This window comes from Hyaena hyaena, unplaced genomic scaffold, assembly GCF_003009895.1.
Source record: "Hyaena hyaena isolate Hyena2069 unplaced genomic scaffold, ASM300989v1 scaffold_32, whole genome shotgun sequence".
In the NCBI taxonomy this organism is placed as follows: Eukaryota; Metazoa; Chordata; class Mammalia; order Carnivora; family Hyaenidae; genus Hyaena; species Hyaena hyaena.
Genome location: NW_024080663.1, coordinates 567,726 through 586,956, shown reverse-complemented (window position 1 = coordinate 586,956; position 19,231 = coordinate 567,726). Strand labels below are relative to the sequence as shown.

General features: G+C 37.7%; 1 protein-coding gene across 5 annotated transcripts in view; it reads right to left on the bottom strand.

Moving 5' to 3' along the window:
• Positions 1–19,231, bottom strand: part of SASS6 (SAS-6 centriolar assembly protein) — a 55,760-nt gene that overhangs the window by 7,091 nt on the left and 29,438 nt on the right. For all 5 annotated transcript variants that reach the window (XM_039228424.1, XM_039228427.1, XM_039228425.1 and 2 more), the window contains 6 exons: positions 17,342–17,536; positions 17,152–17,241; positions 16,896–17,075; positions 16,454–16,535; positions 15,631–15,767; positions 12,785–12,913 (listed from right to left, as the gene is read on the bottom strand). In XM_039228424.1, coding sequence (XP_039084355.1) covers positions 12,785–12,913; positions 15,631–15,767; positions 16,454–16,535; positions 16,896–17,075; positions 17,152–17,241; positions 17,342–17,536 — 813 coding nt within the window. The remainder of the gene's footprint in view (positions 1–12,784; positions 12,914–15,630; positions 15,768–16,453; positions 16,536–16,895; positions 17,076–17,151; positions 17,242–17,341; positions 17,537–19,231) is intronic.

Here is a 19,231-nt window from a genome sequence, read left to right as displayed (position 1 = left end):
AAGGAAAGGAAAGGAAAGGAAGAAACAGGGTTTTAACATCAACAATTCCCAAGGTTCATAATCATGGAGACAAAGTGGAGTCCTTGGTAATCACTTAGGGCATCCAGTGAAGAGCCACAAAGGATCACAGCTTTACAGATGGGCTGAATTATCCCTTGAGTAAAAGCTACTTTAGATGTCCCCAAGTAAAGCTAAAGAAAAAAAAATGAAAAAACCTAAAATGCTCCAAAGGGATCAAGTGAACCCACAACTAATTTAAATACCAGCCACTATTTATTAAAAAAACTTTTTTTTTAAATCTTTACTGATTTTTGAGAGAGAGAGGGAGAGACAGAACACAAGCAGGGGAGAGGCAGAGAGAGAGGGAGATACAGAATGCGGAGCAGGCTCCAGGCTCTGAGCTGTCAGTGCAGAGCCTGATGTAGGGTGTGAACTCACAAACCATGAACCCACTACCTGAGCTGAAGTCTGAGTCTTAACCGACTGAGTTATCCAGGTGCCACTACTAGCCACTCTTTAAAGGAAGATAACAAAACCCATATAGTCAACAATGTAAGCACTGACAATGTTCCACATTCAATCAAAACTTACTAGAGATGACATTTAGAAAATGTGACACGAAGGAAAGAGTCAATAGAAAACGAATCCAGAAATGATAAGAGAACAAGGACGGAGATATTAGAACAAAGACAATGATCAAAAAAAATTTAATGGAAATTCAAAGTATGAGAAAAATAAAAAATATGAAAAAGAATGACATGGAACTTGCAGTGATGGCAAATTCAATACCTAAAACACAAATTTCTACCTGGAAAGAAGTAACAGCATATTAAAAATTGCAAAAAAAAAAAAAAAATTCAGTGACTTTAAGACACAGCACTTGACTATAAAACAAAGCCTAAAATAATAAAGAGTTTCAACAGAAAAACATGGGATCAACCAGGTATAACTGGAGTACTGAAAGGAAATAACAGGAAAAAAAGTGCAGGAAATAGGGGAAAAAATGCAGAAATAATGACCAGAATTTTCCAAGCTGTCAACCATAAATTCGATACACAGATCCTCAATAAAAAGCCTTAAGTGCATTGAGATATGTATGTAGCACACCAAGGTATATTATAAATAAGTTGGTGAAAAAAATAAAAAACAAAAAGGAAATGTTAAAAGCACCCAGAGAAAAAGTCATTTTCTAAATAGGAAAAGTGATAAAAATGACTACTGATGACTTGTCAGAAACTATTCAATCCAGGCAATGATGGAATGACATCTTCAAAATGCTGAAAGGAAACAGAAACTTGTTGATTTTGATGGCAACGGAGGAAGATGACGATGGAGGAAGACCCTGAACTCACCTCCACCAGACACACACCAAATCTACCTTTTCAGAGACCAATTACTCCTGAATATCCTGAAGGCTGAATGAACAACTTGTGCATGACAGAGAATGCCAAAAAATGGAGACAGGGCAAGAAAGGGAACCCCCCTCACTGTCACACTACAAACGGCACTGGGGAGGGAGAGTACTGAGGGACTGTGAGCGGATTCATCTGCCCTACACACAGAAAACAGCCTCAGATTAACAGAACAACTAGAATATAAAAGATCCAGCCCTGGAGCTCCGCCAAACAGCAAGCGAGCTGCTGTACTCTCTCTGGGTCACAGAGTACCACTGGCGAGTACCACTGTTTTATGTTCCCCCTCCACCTTGATAGTGCAGACAGGGGACAGGGGACCTCGGCCAGCCCTGGGATCCTAGCCCATATCAGATCCAAACACCTTGGGAACCAAGGAAAAAGCTGTTAAAAGAGCAACTAGATGAAAAGATCCAGCCCTAGGATTCTGCCACATGGTGGAGGGAACTGTTGGAACTCTCTCTGGGTTGAAGAGCTGGCCAAGTGGCACAGTTTATTTTGCCCAACCTCGATAGTGTGGATGAGAACAGGATTTGGACACCCTAGCCAGACTCCTGGTTCAGGGAGCCCAGGCGCCTAGTACACACCAGCCCCAGCTGTCCCACCAAGGCAGCCCCAGCACGGTGCACACCCGACACGCCTAATCAGGGCTCACTGTTAACTCCAGTCATTTTGCCACGGTGGCAAAGGGGCAAAGCAGCCCAGAACACTCTGGGCCCTAGCCACTTTAGCTGCGGATGTCTTGCCAGGGCACCCCTAGTACAGAAACCCCCAGGACCTCCAAACCCACTGCCACATCATCTCCAGATGACTCGTCAGGGTGCCTTCTGTGTAGAGTGACATGGAAAGCCCTAGCCAGTGTCCATTTCAGCTTCAGTTATCCTGGCAGGATGCCCTCTGCATGGAGAGCTCTGGGCCCACCCCTACCCACACCTGCTTCAGTTCAGAACCTCCCACCAAGGCAGCCCCATGACAAAGTACCCCATGAGGCCCAGCCCACACAAGCCACACCTCTACCCAACCAGCCAAGTCACCAGGCACACACAACCTACACAGGGGATGACCATACACATGACGATTCCTTTAAGTTTAGAAGAAGTAGCTGCTGCATCAGATTCAGAAAAGCAAACCGAAAGTCAAGCAAAAGGAGAGAGATATGCTCCAAATGAAAGACCAAGACAAAAGCTCAGAAAAAGGATTAAATGAAATAGAACTAATCTGATAAAGATTTTGAAGTTATGGTTAGAAAGATGCTCATTGGACTGTAAAGAAGAATGGATGAATTCAACAAAGAGAGAGAAAATACACAAAAACTAATAAAAAATGTATTAACAACTGAATGTAAAATACAGTAGAGGAATCAACAGCAGATTAGCAAACACAAAAGAACAAATCAGCAACCTGGCAGACAGGGTAATGAAAGGCAGCCAAGCCGAACAGCAAAAAAAAGAAAACAAAAAAAATTTTTAGGCAAACTCTACCCTCCAACGTGGGGGCCTGAACTCATGACCCCAAGATCAAGAGTTGCATGCTACACCAACTGAGCGAGCCAGGTGTCAAAGAAAAAAGAATTATTAAAAAATGAGGACAAATCAAGGGACCTCCTGGACATCAAGAGAGCAAACATTCGTATCAAAAAGATCCCAGAAGAGAGAGAAAAGCACAGAAATCTTATTTGAGAAATAATACCTGAAAACTTCCCTAACCTGGAGAAGGAAACAGATATCCAAGTTCAGGAAGCAGAGAACTCCAAACAAGATGAAGCCAAGGAGGTCCATACCATGACACATAGCTGAAATAACAAAGATTAAAGATACAGAACTTTTTACTTATTTATTATTCATTATTTTTTTAATGTTTTATTTATTTTTGAGAGAGAGAGAGAGAGAGAGAGACAGCAAGAGCAGGGGAGGGTCAGAGAGAGAGAGGGAGACACAGAATCCGAAACAGGATCCAGGCTCTGAGCTGGCGCCTGGGTGGCTTAGTCGGTTAAGTGTCCAACTTTCACTTAGGTCATGATCTCGCGGTTCGTGGGTTCGAGCCCCGCGTCGGGCTCTGTGCTGACTGCCAGCTCAGAGCCTGGAGCCTGTTTCAGTCTGTGACTCCCTCTCTCTCTGACCCTCCCCTGCTCATGCTGTCTCTCTCTCTCTCCTAGAAATAAAAATATTTAAAAAAAAAAAAAAAATAGAAAGGGAAATTCAGAAAATAATTCCATGCACCCCTATACTGATAAGAGCATTATTTACAATAGCCAAGTTATGGAAGCAGCCCAAGCATCCACTGACTGATGAATGGATACAGAAGATCGGGTATATATATACACAATTGAATATTATTCAGCCATAAAGAAAAAAATCTTGCCATTTGCAATAAAATGGTGGAGCCAGAGAGTTTAAGCAAAATAACAAAAAGAAAAATAACCATATGATTTCATTCATATGTGGAATTTAAGGGGGGAAAAAAAGGAAAAAAAATAAAAGAGAGACATATTAAGAAAGAGACTCTTATTTACAGAGAACTGATGGTTACCAGACGGGAGGGGGCGTGAGGGGATGGGCTAAATAGCTGATAGGGATTAAGAAGTGCACTTGTGATGGGTGGCTCAGTTGGCTGAGCGTCTGACTTTAGCTCAGGTCATGATCTCACGGTTCATGAGTTCGAGCCCCACATCAGGCTCTGTGCTGACAGCTCAGAGCCTGGAGCCTGCTTTGGATTCTGTGTCTCCTCTCTCTCTGCCCCTCCCCTGCTCATCTCTGTCTCTCTCTCTCTCTCCTTCTCAAAAGTAAACATTAAAAAAAGAGGAATAAAAGATTAAATAGATATCTCCCCAAAATAAATACACTGATAACAAACAGGCACATGAAAAGATGCTCTCAACTTCATTAGCTATTAAGGAAACTGCACATTAGAAGTCACAAGAAGATATTTCTATACACCTGTTAGAATGGCTAAAATTAAACAATTCACCATACCAGCTGTTGTCAAGAATATAATATATCTTGAATTCTCAGACTGCCGGTGGTAGATGGTTCAACTGCTTTTGGAAAAGTTTGGTAATTTCTTAAAAATGAAATATATATCCCCAGCCATTCCATTTCCAGGTATTCACCTTAGAGAAATACAAAGACTTGTACACAAACATTCACAAGCAGCTTTATTTGTAACAGTCCCAAGCTGAAAATGACCCAAATGTCTCCTATCAAATGATGAATGGATAAACAAATGGTGGCATATCCATTCAATGATAAACCAGAACTAGTAATACACACTACAACTTGGATATACCTCGGGGCACCCAGGTGGCTCAGTCGGTTAAGCAACCAACGTCGGCTCAGGTCATGATCTCGCGGTTTGTGGGTTCGAGCCCCGCGTCGGGCTCTGTGCTGACTGCCGGCTCAGAGCCTGGAGCCTGTTTCAGATTCTGTGTCTCTCTCTCTCTCTCTCTCTCACCCTCCCCTGCTCACGCTGTGTCTCTCTCTCTCTCAGAAATAAATGAAACATTAAAAAAAAAAAAAAAAAACTTGGATACACCTCAAACATATGCTGAGTGAAAGCAGACAACAAAAAACTTCATATTTATGATTCTATTCATGTAAAATGTAGTAAAGCAAATTAATAGACAGAAGGAAGATCAGTACTTGCCTAGGGCTGGGAGCAAGAGTATGGATTAACTACAAATAAGCACTAGGGAACCCGTTGGGGGACATGTAAATGCTCTACAAATGAACTGTCATGATGGCTTCACAATTCTATAATTTAAATTACTGAACTATAAACTTAACGATGGCATAATTTTTTTTTTTAATGTTTTATTTATTTCTAGGAGAGAGAGAGAGACAGCATGAGCAGGGGAGGGTCACAGAGAGAGGAAGTCACAGACTCTGAAACAGCCTCCAGGCTCTGAGCTGGCAGTCAGCACAGAGCCCGACGCGGGGCTCGAACCCACAAACCGCGAGATCATGACCTAAGCGAAAGTCGGACGCTTAACCGACTAAGCCATCCAGGCGCCCCAACCATGGCATAATTTTAAATATAAATTATACTTTAGTAAAGTTTAAAAAAATTTTTTAAAAGGGCACCATAAAGAGTAAAAAGACAAGGCAAAAATTGGAAAACAGTAAATTAACATATAAAACCAATAGCAGACTAGTGACCAGGATATATAAAAAACACTATGCTGTCATTTTTTAAGGGCTAAACATCTAAAACAAAAACAGATACAGAAATAGACATTTTACAGAAGAGGAAACATAAACTATAAATACAAAGCTGATGTTTCCCAATAATAAGGGAAATAAATATTAATCTTCATCATAATCTACAGACAAAATTATTTCTGACCCAATTACCTTTCAGGATTTATCTTACATAGCGGCACCTGGGTGGCTCAGTAGGGTAAGCGTCTGACTTTGGCTTGAGTCATGATCTCACAGTTTGTGAGTTTGAGCCCCGCCATCAGGCTCTGTGCTGACAGTGAGGAGCCTAGCCTGCTGTGTCTCCCTCTCTCTCTCTGCCCCTCCGCTACTTGTGGTCTGTCTCTCAAAAATAAATAAATGTAAAAAAAAATTTAAAAAAAAATTTATCTTACATAAAGAAAATGTGGTGTGTGTATATATATGTACGTGTATATATACACACGTACATATATATACACATACATATATACACACACACACACACGCACAATGGAATACTACTCAACAACAACAAAAAAAAGAAATCTTGCCATTCACAACATAGAACAAAAGAGTATAATGCTAGTTCATAGCAGCACTCTCAACAATAGCTAAAACATGGAAAGAGCCTAAGTGTCCATCAATAGATGAATGGATCAAGAAGATGTGGTTTATCTAATCCACGGAATACTACATGGCAATGAGAAGGAATGAAATCTGGCCATGTGTAGCAACATGGATGGACCTTGAGGGTGTTATGCCGAGCGAAATAAGTCAGGCAGAGAAGGACAAATATCATATGTTTGCACGTATAGGAGGATTAGGAGGAACTTGATGGAGGAACAAGGGGGAGAAGAAGGGGGGAAATGGTGGGGGAAAGGGAGAGAGGCAAACCAGGAGAGACTCTTGAATGCTGACAAAAACTGAGGACTGATGGATGTGGGGGGGAGGGAGGGAGGGGCATGGAGGAGGGCACTTGTGGGGATGAGCACTGAGTGTTATGTGGAAACTAATTTGACAATAAACTATTAGAAAAAAAAAGTATAATCCTAATAAGTCAGTTAAAGACAAATAACCATGTGATTTCACGCATATGTGGAATTTAAGAAACAAATGACCAAAGGAAAAAGACATACCAAAAAACAGACTCTTAACTATCAAATACCACCTGATGGTTACCAGAGGGGAAGGGGATGAGTAGATAGGTGAAATCAGTGAAGGGAATTACAAGTACACTTTATCTTGATGAGCACTAAGTAATATACAAAAGTGCAGAATCACTATATTATGTACCTGAAACTAACTTAACTCTGTATTTTAACTATACTGGAATTAAAATTTAAAAAAAGAAAAAAATGGAAAGAATTTATCCTACAAATCGACTGGTAAAAGGCCACAAAGATACATATAAAATATAATTGATGAAGCACGGTATGAATATCTAGATTGAAAACAACTTGATCATCCATTAACAGAGCACTAGTTAAATTAAGTATAGTACATGGATACACTGGAATACAAAGAAGTCATTAAATAACAAAAATTAACATTCTAATACATGGAAATGGACCAACTTCATGATAATACTAATGAATGAAAAAAAGTGAGGCACGGAACAGTGAGCATGTACAATTTAAGACTATATATACACTCATGAATACAAACATACATACGTATACATATACAAATGCATACCCTTGTGTATGCTTTAAATATTTTTGGAAGATATAAAAAACTCCTAACAATGATTTTTTTCTCTGAGGAGAAAACTGGGGACCACAGGAGGGACATTTAGACAGTATATCCTCCAATACATTTAGGAGCTTCCCATGCTCATATATTTTTTTTAAAAAATAGTTAACACAAAATAAGCAAACATTTAGAACCATGTGGTGAATGAAGTGTAGAGTCTAACTGAGAAATGTTATCTCTAGACAAAATCTCTGAATACACATTGTGGGCTAAACATGATCAAGATACATCAAGCATCTGATATTAGATAGCTACTTTCTTACACATAACCTCAACGATGAAATCTGATCATGTTTGACCTTAAGGTTTATCCCACCTGAAAGAATCAGAATCAGACACTGTAAAGTGTTTAAGTGATTTCATCACAAGCATTTTCTCTGATACCAAATAATATCTTCTTGATAACAGCTCTGTTTAAAAGATACTATAGTTTGTGATCATAATGGAGTTTTCACCATAAAACGTAAGCACCATATTGGCAAGGACTTGGTCTTGTTCAGTGCTGTGTCTCTTGCAACAGAACAATGCATGGCCATAGTAAAAATTCATTAAATATTTATTGAATGAATGAATCCTTGCCTTTTGTCTCCAATAAAGAAGTTAATTTGTCTATCTTGCTTACGAAATTATCAAATTTTTTTAATGAAAGCTATTCATTCATTCATTCATGAGAGAGAGAGAGAGAGAGAGAGAGAGAGAGAGAGAGAGCAGGCATCTGCAAGTGGGGAAGAGGGACAGAGGAAGAGAGAGAAAGAATCTTAAGCAGGTACCACGCTCAGTGCATAGCCTGACACAGAGTCAATCCCAAGATCCTGGGATCATGACCTGAGCCAAAATCAAGAGTCAGTATGCTCAACTGAACATGACACTATCAAATGTTCTATTTGTCAGCATGCCACAATCTTTTAAAACACTCCTTTGTATTTCCTTCAGCATAATTTTGTTTCTTACCTAATTTAACTAATTTTATTATGCATCCTCTACTTGAATGTACTAAATCCCTACCGTAATATTTAAAGACATTAGGTATATCACAATTTCAATGTCATAAAATAAAATTATTTCCTTTTACTTCAACTAAAAAGATGTTTTAATCACAATATCCGTTAGCCCAAGACTAACCAGATCAGTGGTCTCCAAAGTAGTTAGTGATAATGACCATGCATTAAGGTAGGAGAAGAAAACCTTATAAATTTGATTTATATATACTCTTTAATTTCTGAGTATCCTATTAGTAATATCCTATTAGTATTTAATAAAGAAAATAACAAATCACTTATCATGTACCAGGCACTATTCTCAGCAAATATATTAACTTACCTAACCCTCACAATAACCTAGTAAGGGAGACAAAATTATTGCTCTACTTTACAAGGGGAGACACTGAACCATGAGAGTTAGATGCTTATTGTTTTTTGTGTTTCAGTGGCTGGGCCAATTCACATTGATAAAGACAGGATTTAAATTTAAAAAAAAAAAAAAAGTCTCCTTTAACATTTATTTTTAAAAGACAGACAGACCACAGTGGGGGAGGAGTAGAGAAAAAATGAGACACAGAATCTGAAGCAGGCTCCAGGCTCTATCAGCACAGAGCCCAATGAAGGGCTTAAACCCACAAACCATGAGATCATGACCTGAGCCAAAGTCAAATGCTTAACCGGCTGAGCCACCCAGGAGCCCCAAGACAGGATATAAATTCTAACATCAGATTCCACCTTCATAACCAGTAACTATAATGTATGTAATACGCATGGTAGTATATACATACAATTCACAAATAAATATTCATGTATTAGAGATTCAAGTTCAAAGTGTTTTATATGTTTAAAAACTGTTTTGTTTTTTTAACTGTTGGCAATATGTGATCAAAATACAGAAATCAATGGTATAGGAAATCGTAGAAGTCCTGGTTCTATATTTAAGAATGTCCTTGTTATAACGACTTCTCCAATTCCAGAAGAACAATAAGAAAGGTAATCTTGTGAATCATATTTAGTTCTACAAACTAGGTAACTATCTGGAAAGAATCTGTAGTATTTCTTATCCTCATTTGGGATATTATATATATTCCTACAAAGCTGTTTAAATAAAGAAGCAATTTGGAAAAAAATATGAGGTTTACCCAAACAGTTACAAATAGAGGAATCCCTGGTGGCTCAGTTGGTTAAGTGCCCAACTCCTGATTTTGGCTCAGGACCTGATCTCGGCTCAGGTCCTGATCTCACAGCATGGATTTGGGCCCTGAGCCAACAGCATGGAGTGTTCTTGGGATTCTCCCCCACTGCCCCACTTTCTGCCCTATCCTCACTCACATGCGCACTTTCTCTCTTAAAATAAATAAATATTTTTTAAAGTTAAAAATAGAACCATCTTATGATCCATCAATCGCACTACTGGATATTTACCCAAAGAACACAAAAACACTAAATCAAAGGATATGAGCAACCCTATGTTTACAGCAGTCCAGGTGTCCATCAATCAACTGATAAATGAATGAAGATGTAGTACATATATAAAATGGAATATTATTCAGCCATAACAATGTGAAATCTTGCCTACTGCAATGATGTGGATGAAATTAGAGATTGTAATGCTAAGTGAAATACATCACAGAGAAAGACAAATACCATATGATTTCACTTGTGGAATTTAGGAACAAAACAAAGGAAAAAATGAGAGAAGAGTCAAAGCAAGAAACAGACTTTTAATTACATAGAACAATCTGACAGCTATCAGAGGGGAGGGCCATGGACAGATGGGTTAAATAGGTGGTGGGGATCAAGGAGTGCACTTGTGATGAGCATGTGGTGATATATGGAATTGCTAACTTATTGTAGCATACACCTGAAATTAATAACTGTTTATTAACTAACTGAAATTAAGAGAAAACTTAGAAATAAAATGAAAGAGCAATTCGGTCATAATTCTGAAGAAAAAAATTGATCCCAAAAGGCAACCCCACTTGAATGTGTAGATATTCACTAAAAAACAATCATATTCAAGAAACAAGTATTAAAAAGAAAGAAAAGAAAAACAGGTGTTGGTGACAGTGTGGAGAAAAAGGAACCCTCATACACTGTTGTTGGGAATGCAAACTGGTATAGCCACTGTGGAAAACAGTATGGAGGTTCCTCAAAAAATTAAAAATAAAATTACCATATGATCCAGTAGATACTAGGTATTTACCCAACGAACATGAAAACACTAACTTGAAAAGATATATACAGGGGCGCCTGGGTGGCTTAGTCGGTTAAGCGTCTGACTTTCGCGGTTCGTGGGTTCGAGCCCCGCGTCCGGCTCTGTGCTGACTGCCAGCTCAGAGCCTGGAGCCTATTTCAGAGTCTGTATCTCCCTCTCTCTCTGACCCTCCCCTGCTCACACTGTCTCTCTCTCTCTTAGAAATAAATAAAAAAATATTAAAAAAAAAAAAAAAAGATATATACACTCCTATGTTCGTGGCAGCATTATTTACAATCACCAAATTATGGAAGTAACCCAAGTATCCATCAAGAGATGAAAGGTTCAAGGGGTGCCAGGGTGGCTCAGTCGGCTAAGCGTCCGACTTCGGCTCAGGTCATGATCACACAGTTCGTAGGTTTGAGCCCCACATCAGGCTCTGTGTTGACAACTAGCTCAGAGCCTGAAGTCTGCTTCTGATTCTGTGTCTCCCTCTCTCTCTACCCTCCCCTGCTCATGCTGCCTCTCTCTCTCTCTCAGAAATAAACACACACAAAAAAAAAAAGATATGAAAGGTTCAAGAAGATGCGATACACACACACACACACACACACACACACACACACACACACACACACACTGGAATGCTGTCCAGCCATAAAAAAGAATAAAATCTTGTCATTTGCAATAAATAACATGGATGGACTATAAGGTATAAAAGTACGTGAAATATGTCAAAGAAAGACAAATACCACATGATTTCACTCATGTGAAATTTAAGAAACAAAACAAGGAAAGGAAAAAAAAAAAAAAGACAAATCAAAAAACAAACTATAGAAAACAAAATGATGGTTACCAGAGGGGGGAGGTCTGGACAGATGGGTGAAATTGGTGAAGGGGATTAAGTGTGCATTTATCTTGATGAGCACTGAGTAACAGTGCTCATCAATTCAACAACAGTAACAGTTCAACAGAATTGTTGAATCACTACATTGTACACCTGAAACTAACAGAACACTGTATGTTTATTATATTGGAATTAAAATTTAAAAATAAAGTTAATGAATAGTATAAGAGTTACTTAACATTGTAAAAAAACAATAGTACTCCTCTGAAAACAAATGTCTAATGTTCTTTAACAAGCAATGTAAAAAAATCCACCTAAGTGCATCTAAATACTCTTTCCGTAATGATATTCTAAGCATAAAACTCGTTTAATTCTCATTTCACTGAGAATTCTCAATAGCTCCAGATGACAGTTAACAAGGCTTTGGCAAAAAAGCATATGCCTAAGCAACACAACCAGCTTATTTTTAGAGCAGCCCAAAACTAATGTGACAAAGGGTTTATTTTTAAGTTTATTTATTTAAGAGTGCGTAGGCAAGCAGGGGGCAGAGAGGGAGAGAGAGAATCCAAATAGGCTCCACATTGTCAGTGCAGAGCCTGACACAGAGCGTGATCTCACAAACAGTGAGACTGTGACCTGAGCCAAGATTAAGAGACATTTAACCAACTGAGCCACCCAGGTGCCTTTTGATAAAGGGTTTATAATAGCAATTTCAAAGTCCTCAATTCTTTTATAAAATATTCTTTTAAAAAATGTTTGTCTCCAAGATTTAGAAAAAACAAACAAACAAACAAACAATTTTGACCTAAAGATAGGAACGAAAACAGAATCAGTGGTTGGTCTGGTGGATGAAATTATTGTGCAAGTTTTAATACATATGAAAACAATGTATAAACCTAAGACAGCAGTAATAACAATGATAACAAAGAACTCCAGTGGGTAGGAAAAAGCCTTAGCAAATAAACCAGATTTGAGGAAATGCTAGTCCTATGTTATTTAAGATTAGGTTGCCAGAACTACAGTGTAGAATATACTATAATCCTGTTTTATCAGACTTTAAATCCTGGCAATAGAATCCAAAAATGTCACCATAGCTAATACATCAACCGTATGAAGTCAGTAATTCTAGTTAAGTTTGAGAGTGGTAAAAGATAAAAGTACAGAATGAGTAAAAATGGAGAAAGAGGTTGAATAGGAAATCAAGTTTAAGCATACTGATATTTACCTTTTTATAAATTACAGATATTCAAAAAATACCATATAGTGCAGATAGTATTTCCTGTAAGCATGAACTAGATATTCAATAATACTTAGCAAGTGATCAAAGGCTAAATTAATTTTTAAAATTAAAAGTTAAATTAATTTTAAAATTAATAAGTTGCTATATCTTGCCCCCAAAAAGTATTAGTTAATTTGTCTACCTTTGGTCCAGAAACTGGATGGATGTTATTTTTGGTAGATATAGGATGAAGAAAGGTATTCTGGAATCCAAATGCAGAGGAGACAGGATAACCAACCCCACAGGCTGGGTACGTAAGTCTACCATCAACCTAAAAATAAAAACATAAAAAAGGGTGAGACATTAGTTCTAAATAGTATTTGCCAATCCAGGAGGCATTAGCATCTGTTATAATAACTAATAATTGAGAGTACTTTCTTAGAGGCCAATTTTATCATGACACCACAAAACTTTGCTTTATTATACAGCATGAGGCTAGGATACCTTTAGGCTTTTTAAAGAGTGGCTGTACAAGCTTGACAAATTGGACCTGGCTTTGAACTGAGTTCAAACAATGACCTCTCTGAACACCTGGGTTCCCTATAGGCCTTCCATTCCTAAAAAAGAGGATGGGGGAAGGGTGGAGTCACAGATCAGTAAGCCAACCAGATATAAAATAAAAATGACTTTCTGCCAGAATGAGTACAAACAGCACAGTGCCTGATGTGGGGCTTGAACTCACAGTGAAATCATGACCCGAGCTGAAGTTGGGCACTTAACCAGTTGAGCCACCAGGCGCTCCAAGACATGTGTTCTTACATGGACTACTTAAGACAATAACTTGCTTTGCCCACTAATATACCATATGGTCACACCTTCAATTAGCCAATGTCATGAAAAGAGTTTATTTTTATAAGAGGAAAACTGAAACACAAATCTGAGAAAGCAATTATGTACATCAGTGGTTACATTGACAAAAAAAAATCTTTTACATAGTCGTGAAGGTTAAGCCTGTCAAATATTTCAAGTTTGTCATTTAGTACCAGGCACTTATTTCTACACCTTTTTCTAATTTAGCAAAAATCCATTCTTCTCTTTAAACATCAAGTACTATCTGATTTACAAGGATTTAAACTTCAATTAAGTATTTACATTTTAAATCCTCTGCCAATGTTCTCCAACCAAAAATGACCAGAAATGTATCTTTAGGTGCATACCCTGGGTTTACTGCTCCTTGCAAACAATGGAGATTGCATCCTGTAGGGAACCTCGTAAAGGGGATGTGGCAGTATGAAGGTGTTAAAAGGGACTTATTTATTGGACTTGTGTGTTAGGTAGTTTAAGGGACAGTTTAATAAAGTGTGGCTTTGTTGTGAGTTGGAAGCCATCTGTAAATAAGGGTAACTGTATGACTGAGTATCTGAAATAAAATTGTAAATCAGGAGGGATAAATTAAGGCCAAAACTATAATTGGTAATGAAGCAGCAATCAATCATGTTAGCCAGGATAAAGCTTGTGTATTTTTGTGGATTGGCTACGCTCATTTTTTAAAATGGTGTTCACACGTGATATGAGGTGGTCTTGTTTTTGTCTTGATCCATCACAGTCACAAAGTGGCCTTGGCTGATGTTGATTTTCTGTGATACTGTTTGTGCAACAGGAGGCCCCACGGCCTGGCTGCCGAGCACAGGACAACTCTCCTAGCAACACCAGGGCCTTGCTGATAGCACCGAGCCAGCTGCCAGATGTAAGGAGCTGCTCTTCTTTTTCTTCTAATGTCTTGCAAGGGAAAAGCAAGAGGCCTGATACTGGAAGCCAGTAAGCTTATATTTCATACCTATTTCCTTCGAGGATCTAGAACTGACAAGACTAATAAAAGGACATTTCTTTCTCTTTTTTTTTTTCTTCTCTCCCCCATTTCAAACAGAATTCAGTTTAGGCTCCTCCTTCCATCATAGTTCCAAACTTGAGCATCAAGCCTATTCTCCCTTCTTAAGGCCCCCTGAATACTGTAAGCTTCTCAGCACATTTGGTATTACTTTAGTTATTACTGAATGAATTCTATATCCAATGAAATCTTAAAAAGAAGTATGCCCTTCACTTGGGACAGAGCCAAGGCTCCAGTCCAAGCCTGTAGACAACTAGTCTTGTGTTTTTGCTGCAAAAGGAGATGCTGTCCTTGGCCTTCCCCCAAAAAGGGAATAAACGTCTTGAGTTTGTGTATTCAGGCAAGGCAGAATCCAAAAACCTATGGTTGAGATCAGCTTCTCCTTTATTGCAGCCATAGTATTGTTTGAAGACAAGATTTTGCCCTGCCTTAAGTATCTTTCTTACTGAGTTCCTGCCACGTCTCCCAGTTTCATGTGGTATTTAGAAACATGGACATTTATCTGAATCCTAATTATAAATAAGTGACCTGGAGTCTCACTTCAGATAGTGCACTAACAGCAATGAATACTATCTTTCTACATTTCCAGTGTCCATATTATTATAAGCACTGAAATGGATAATACAATAAATGTACTATGGAATTGTCTTTGTGCATGATCCAGAAATAAATGACAGTAACAAAACCAAAAAAAATAAAATAAAATAAAGAAGTATGCCCTTGAAACACAGCCTCTTTGTTAAGAGCAAGTATACATACCTATACGTCACATTTCCAATGCAGACTTAAACAAACTTTACCTCAGTGCTAATAAACTAGGACTCTAGTCATATTAGTACCAACATTTGAAGTCATGGAAACTTCCTCACAGTCTGGGAATATTTTTGTTTCTAGGAGATGTACTAAGACCACTCACATCATTTTTTTTAAGTTTATTTATTTTGAGAGAGAGCATGCGCGAGAGAGAGCGTGAGCGCACAAGCAGGGGAGAGGGAAAGAGAATCCCAAGCAGGTTCTGTGCTGTTAGTACAGGGACCCATGCAGGTCTCGAACTCACCAACTGTGAAACCGTGACCTGAGCCGAAATCAAGAGTCAGACATTTAACCGACTGAGTTACTTAGGTGCCCCAAGATGACTCACAATTCAGTTTGAATCTTACCACGTGAGAGTTAGGAGAAACCCCACTTCTGATTGTGTTGCTGCTCGAGTGTACAGGTGGAGTGGTGGAAGGGCCCAATACATCTTGCTTTCTTACTAGCTGATTTTCATTTAGCTCTTTATTTAACCATGTGATTACTTAAATAAAAGAACAAAACAAGGTAAATAATTTTGAATATTATTTTTCTAATTACTTTAAACATTTAAAAATTATATTGAAAATTTTAAAATGTTACATCTTTGTAACTACCTTATATCATAGGAGACTATAGGTCCACCCAAATTTTTGTCATTAAAGACTCTTATTTTAGCAACCACCACAGAGAACTTATTCTATTACAATCAGAAGCATGTATTTCTGCTAGTCAAGGATCTCTTTCAAGGCTTTCATTTCTAGAATGATACCTTAATATAAAGTTCCCACTCTTGTCTGATAACCAATACTAAAAACTGAGAAAATATCACAAGCTTGATCTTATATTTTAGTTTCAAATAATTCATGTTGTTACTATTAGATAAATACAGCAATTAAACAAGGAGTAGTGAAGAACTTTAATCAGTGAAGAATTTAAATTATCATCAATATTTTCAACACTCAGTTTTGGGTTTCTACACATGTAACATGGTTTTCTTTAGAATGAGAAGTGTTTTATAGGGCAGCTGATATATAACTTACTACAGTAAAGACATGGAGGCAGATTTAAAATAAATTATTTGTATGGAGCAGTATCTTGATTTACCGAGACTTTTATGAATTCAAATAACATTTTCAGATTAAGAGTACAGTTACACACCTCTTTTACATAGAAAGTTAAAATACTTACGCTTTTCATTATTTTTTAGAAGTTGTTTGCTTTCTTCAAGTTTTTGAACTGTAGCTTCTAATTGTTCTTGTAATCTGCATACCTGAAATATGTCAATCCTCATAAGTATAATAAAGGCTAAATAAAAACTGAAATGTATTTCTATTATTGATTACTATTAACTATTATTAAACAGAATGAATTATAGCTCTCCTGTGTAACTATGTATCTATACTATGTATACATATACTGTACATATATATGAACACTCAAGGTATCTGAGTCATGACAACTTTTCAAGCTGTAATAGGTTAACTTCTGTTGAAATTAATCCCATTCTTCTTGGGGGTAGGGGAGCCAAAGCTATTCTCCAATATAACAAAACAGAAATTTAAAAACTACATCTGAGAAAATTTGTTACACTTTGCAGAGTCACACATGCAAAAAACAAAATATTCACTACCTCTTGTTCTTTAATTCGGAGAGACTGTCCAACATCTTGTAATTCCTTTTGTTCCTTTTGTAATTTTTCTTCCTTCTCAGCCAAGAGTTTCTCTTGCTGAATAGTTACTGTATTTTTCAGTTTCAATTTACCCATTAAAGTTTTCAGATCCCCCTGCAACTTCTTGATAATTTCATTCGCCTGTAAAAGAGCTTCATATGTATTATCTCTACCTAATTCAATGAAATTTAATATTCTGTTATTGTAAAAAACAAACCTTAAGAAGTTCCGCTGATAATGATTTTATTGTAGCTTCAAGTTTTCCTAGTTGTACCTGATTTTTCTCACTGTTTTCTTCTAAAGCCACCTGATACATATTTTTAAAAACATGAATAAGATGTTTGTGTTTAAGAAAAGCATCGCTTGTAAATGTGATCATCAATTTGTTTAAAAATGTTTAAACAGACCTTTTGTTCCTGGATTGTATCAAATGCTTCTTTTGTTCTTAAAACAAGCTGGTCCTTATCCTTGATTTCCTGTTCTAAAACAGCCACTTTTGTTTGTAGCTGATTAATATGCTTTTCTTTTTCATGGCATTCAGCATCTAGGGTAGAATTTTCTCTTCGCAAAGAGAGGACTTCTTGCTTAGCCCGCTGGAGCTCCTACAGAAAGAAAAACAATGATGCGGCAAGAAAAAGAGAAGTTGGGGCGCTGTGGTTATTTATAATTAAGATGTTTAAATTATTTTTAAAATGTCTTTAACGTTTTAAAGTTCTAATACTGATGTCTTTTTTTTTTTTTTTAATTTTCTTTTTAATGTTTTATTTACTTCTGAGAGAGAGACAGCATGAGCAGGGGAGGGTCAGACAGAGAGGGAGACACAAAATCTGAAACAAGCTCCAGGCTCTGAGCTAGCTGTCAGCACAGAGCCTGACGCGGGGCTCAAACCCACGAACCATGAGATCATGACCTGGGCCAAAGTAAGACAGTTAACTGAATGAGCCACCCAGGCAACCCAGTACTGATTTCTTTTAAAAGGATTTGGAAGTCCCTCTAAAGGTATACTTAACTTGTAGATTTTAATTATAATTGTAAAATATACTAATATCCAATTCAACGACAAGGAAAATAATCCTGATTTATGAATAAATTACTACAACTCTAAAATACTAGTAACAAGGATTTTCTGGGATCTTGAAATTTACACTTTAAAAAAAAAATCACTTAGGAGGGCGCCTGAGTGGCTTAGTCAGTTAAGCCCCCAACTTCGCTCAGGTCATGATCTAGTGGTTTGCAAGTTCCTGCCCCACATAGGGCACTGTGCTGACGGCTCAGAGCCTTGAGGCTGCTTCAGATTCTGTGTCTCCCTTTCTCTCTGCCCCGTCCCCTCTCACAGTCTGTCTCTGTCAAAGATGAATAAACAATAAAGAAAATAAAAATAAATTAAAAAAAAAACCATTTAGGTAATAAATGCCTATTATAACAGAATTTCAAAAACTTAAAATAAATAAATATAAAGCCCTATCATTCTACCATGTAAGCGGTGATTCTCAAGCTACTATGCATATTAAAATCATCTGTGAAGCTTTAAAAACTACGGATGCCTGGATTCATCCCCAAGAGAGTCTTATTTACAGTTAGTATGAGGTATGGCCTGGGCACTAGGGCATTTAAGAATTCTCCAACTAATTCTAAGGGTAGCCAAGGGTGGCAGTTATGATCTAGAGTTAACATTTTGCTCCTTTTATATATATGGATTTCTTTTTTAGAAAGTGCTCATACTGGCAGTTTTATAATCTATCTGCTTTAAATATTACAAATATCTTTCCATGTCAACAAATTTGTTAACACTTGGTTCACTCTTAAACAAAAACAAGCAAACATAAGTGTTAGTTAAAAAACAGGTAACTGGGCTGCACAGCAAAGGAAACAACCCAAAAAACTAATAGGCAACCAATGGAATGGGAAAAGATAGTTGCAAATGACATATCAGATAAAGGGTTAATATCCAAAATCTATAAGGAACTCACCAAACTCCACACCCGAAAAACAAACAACCCAGTGAAGAAATGGGCAGAAGATATGAACAGACACTTCTCCAAAGAGGACATCCAGATGGCCAACACACACATGAAACGATGCTCAGCATCCCTCCTCCTCAGGGAAATACAAATCAAAACCACACTGAGATACCACCTCACGCCAGTCAGAGTGGCTAAAATGAGCACATCAGAGAACTCTAGATGCTGGTGAGGATGTGGAGAAACGGGCACTCTCCTACACTGTTGGTGGGAATGTAAACTGGTGCAGCCCCTCTGCAAAACTGTGGAGGTTCCTCAGGAAACTAACAATAGAAC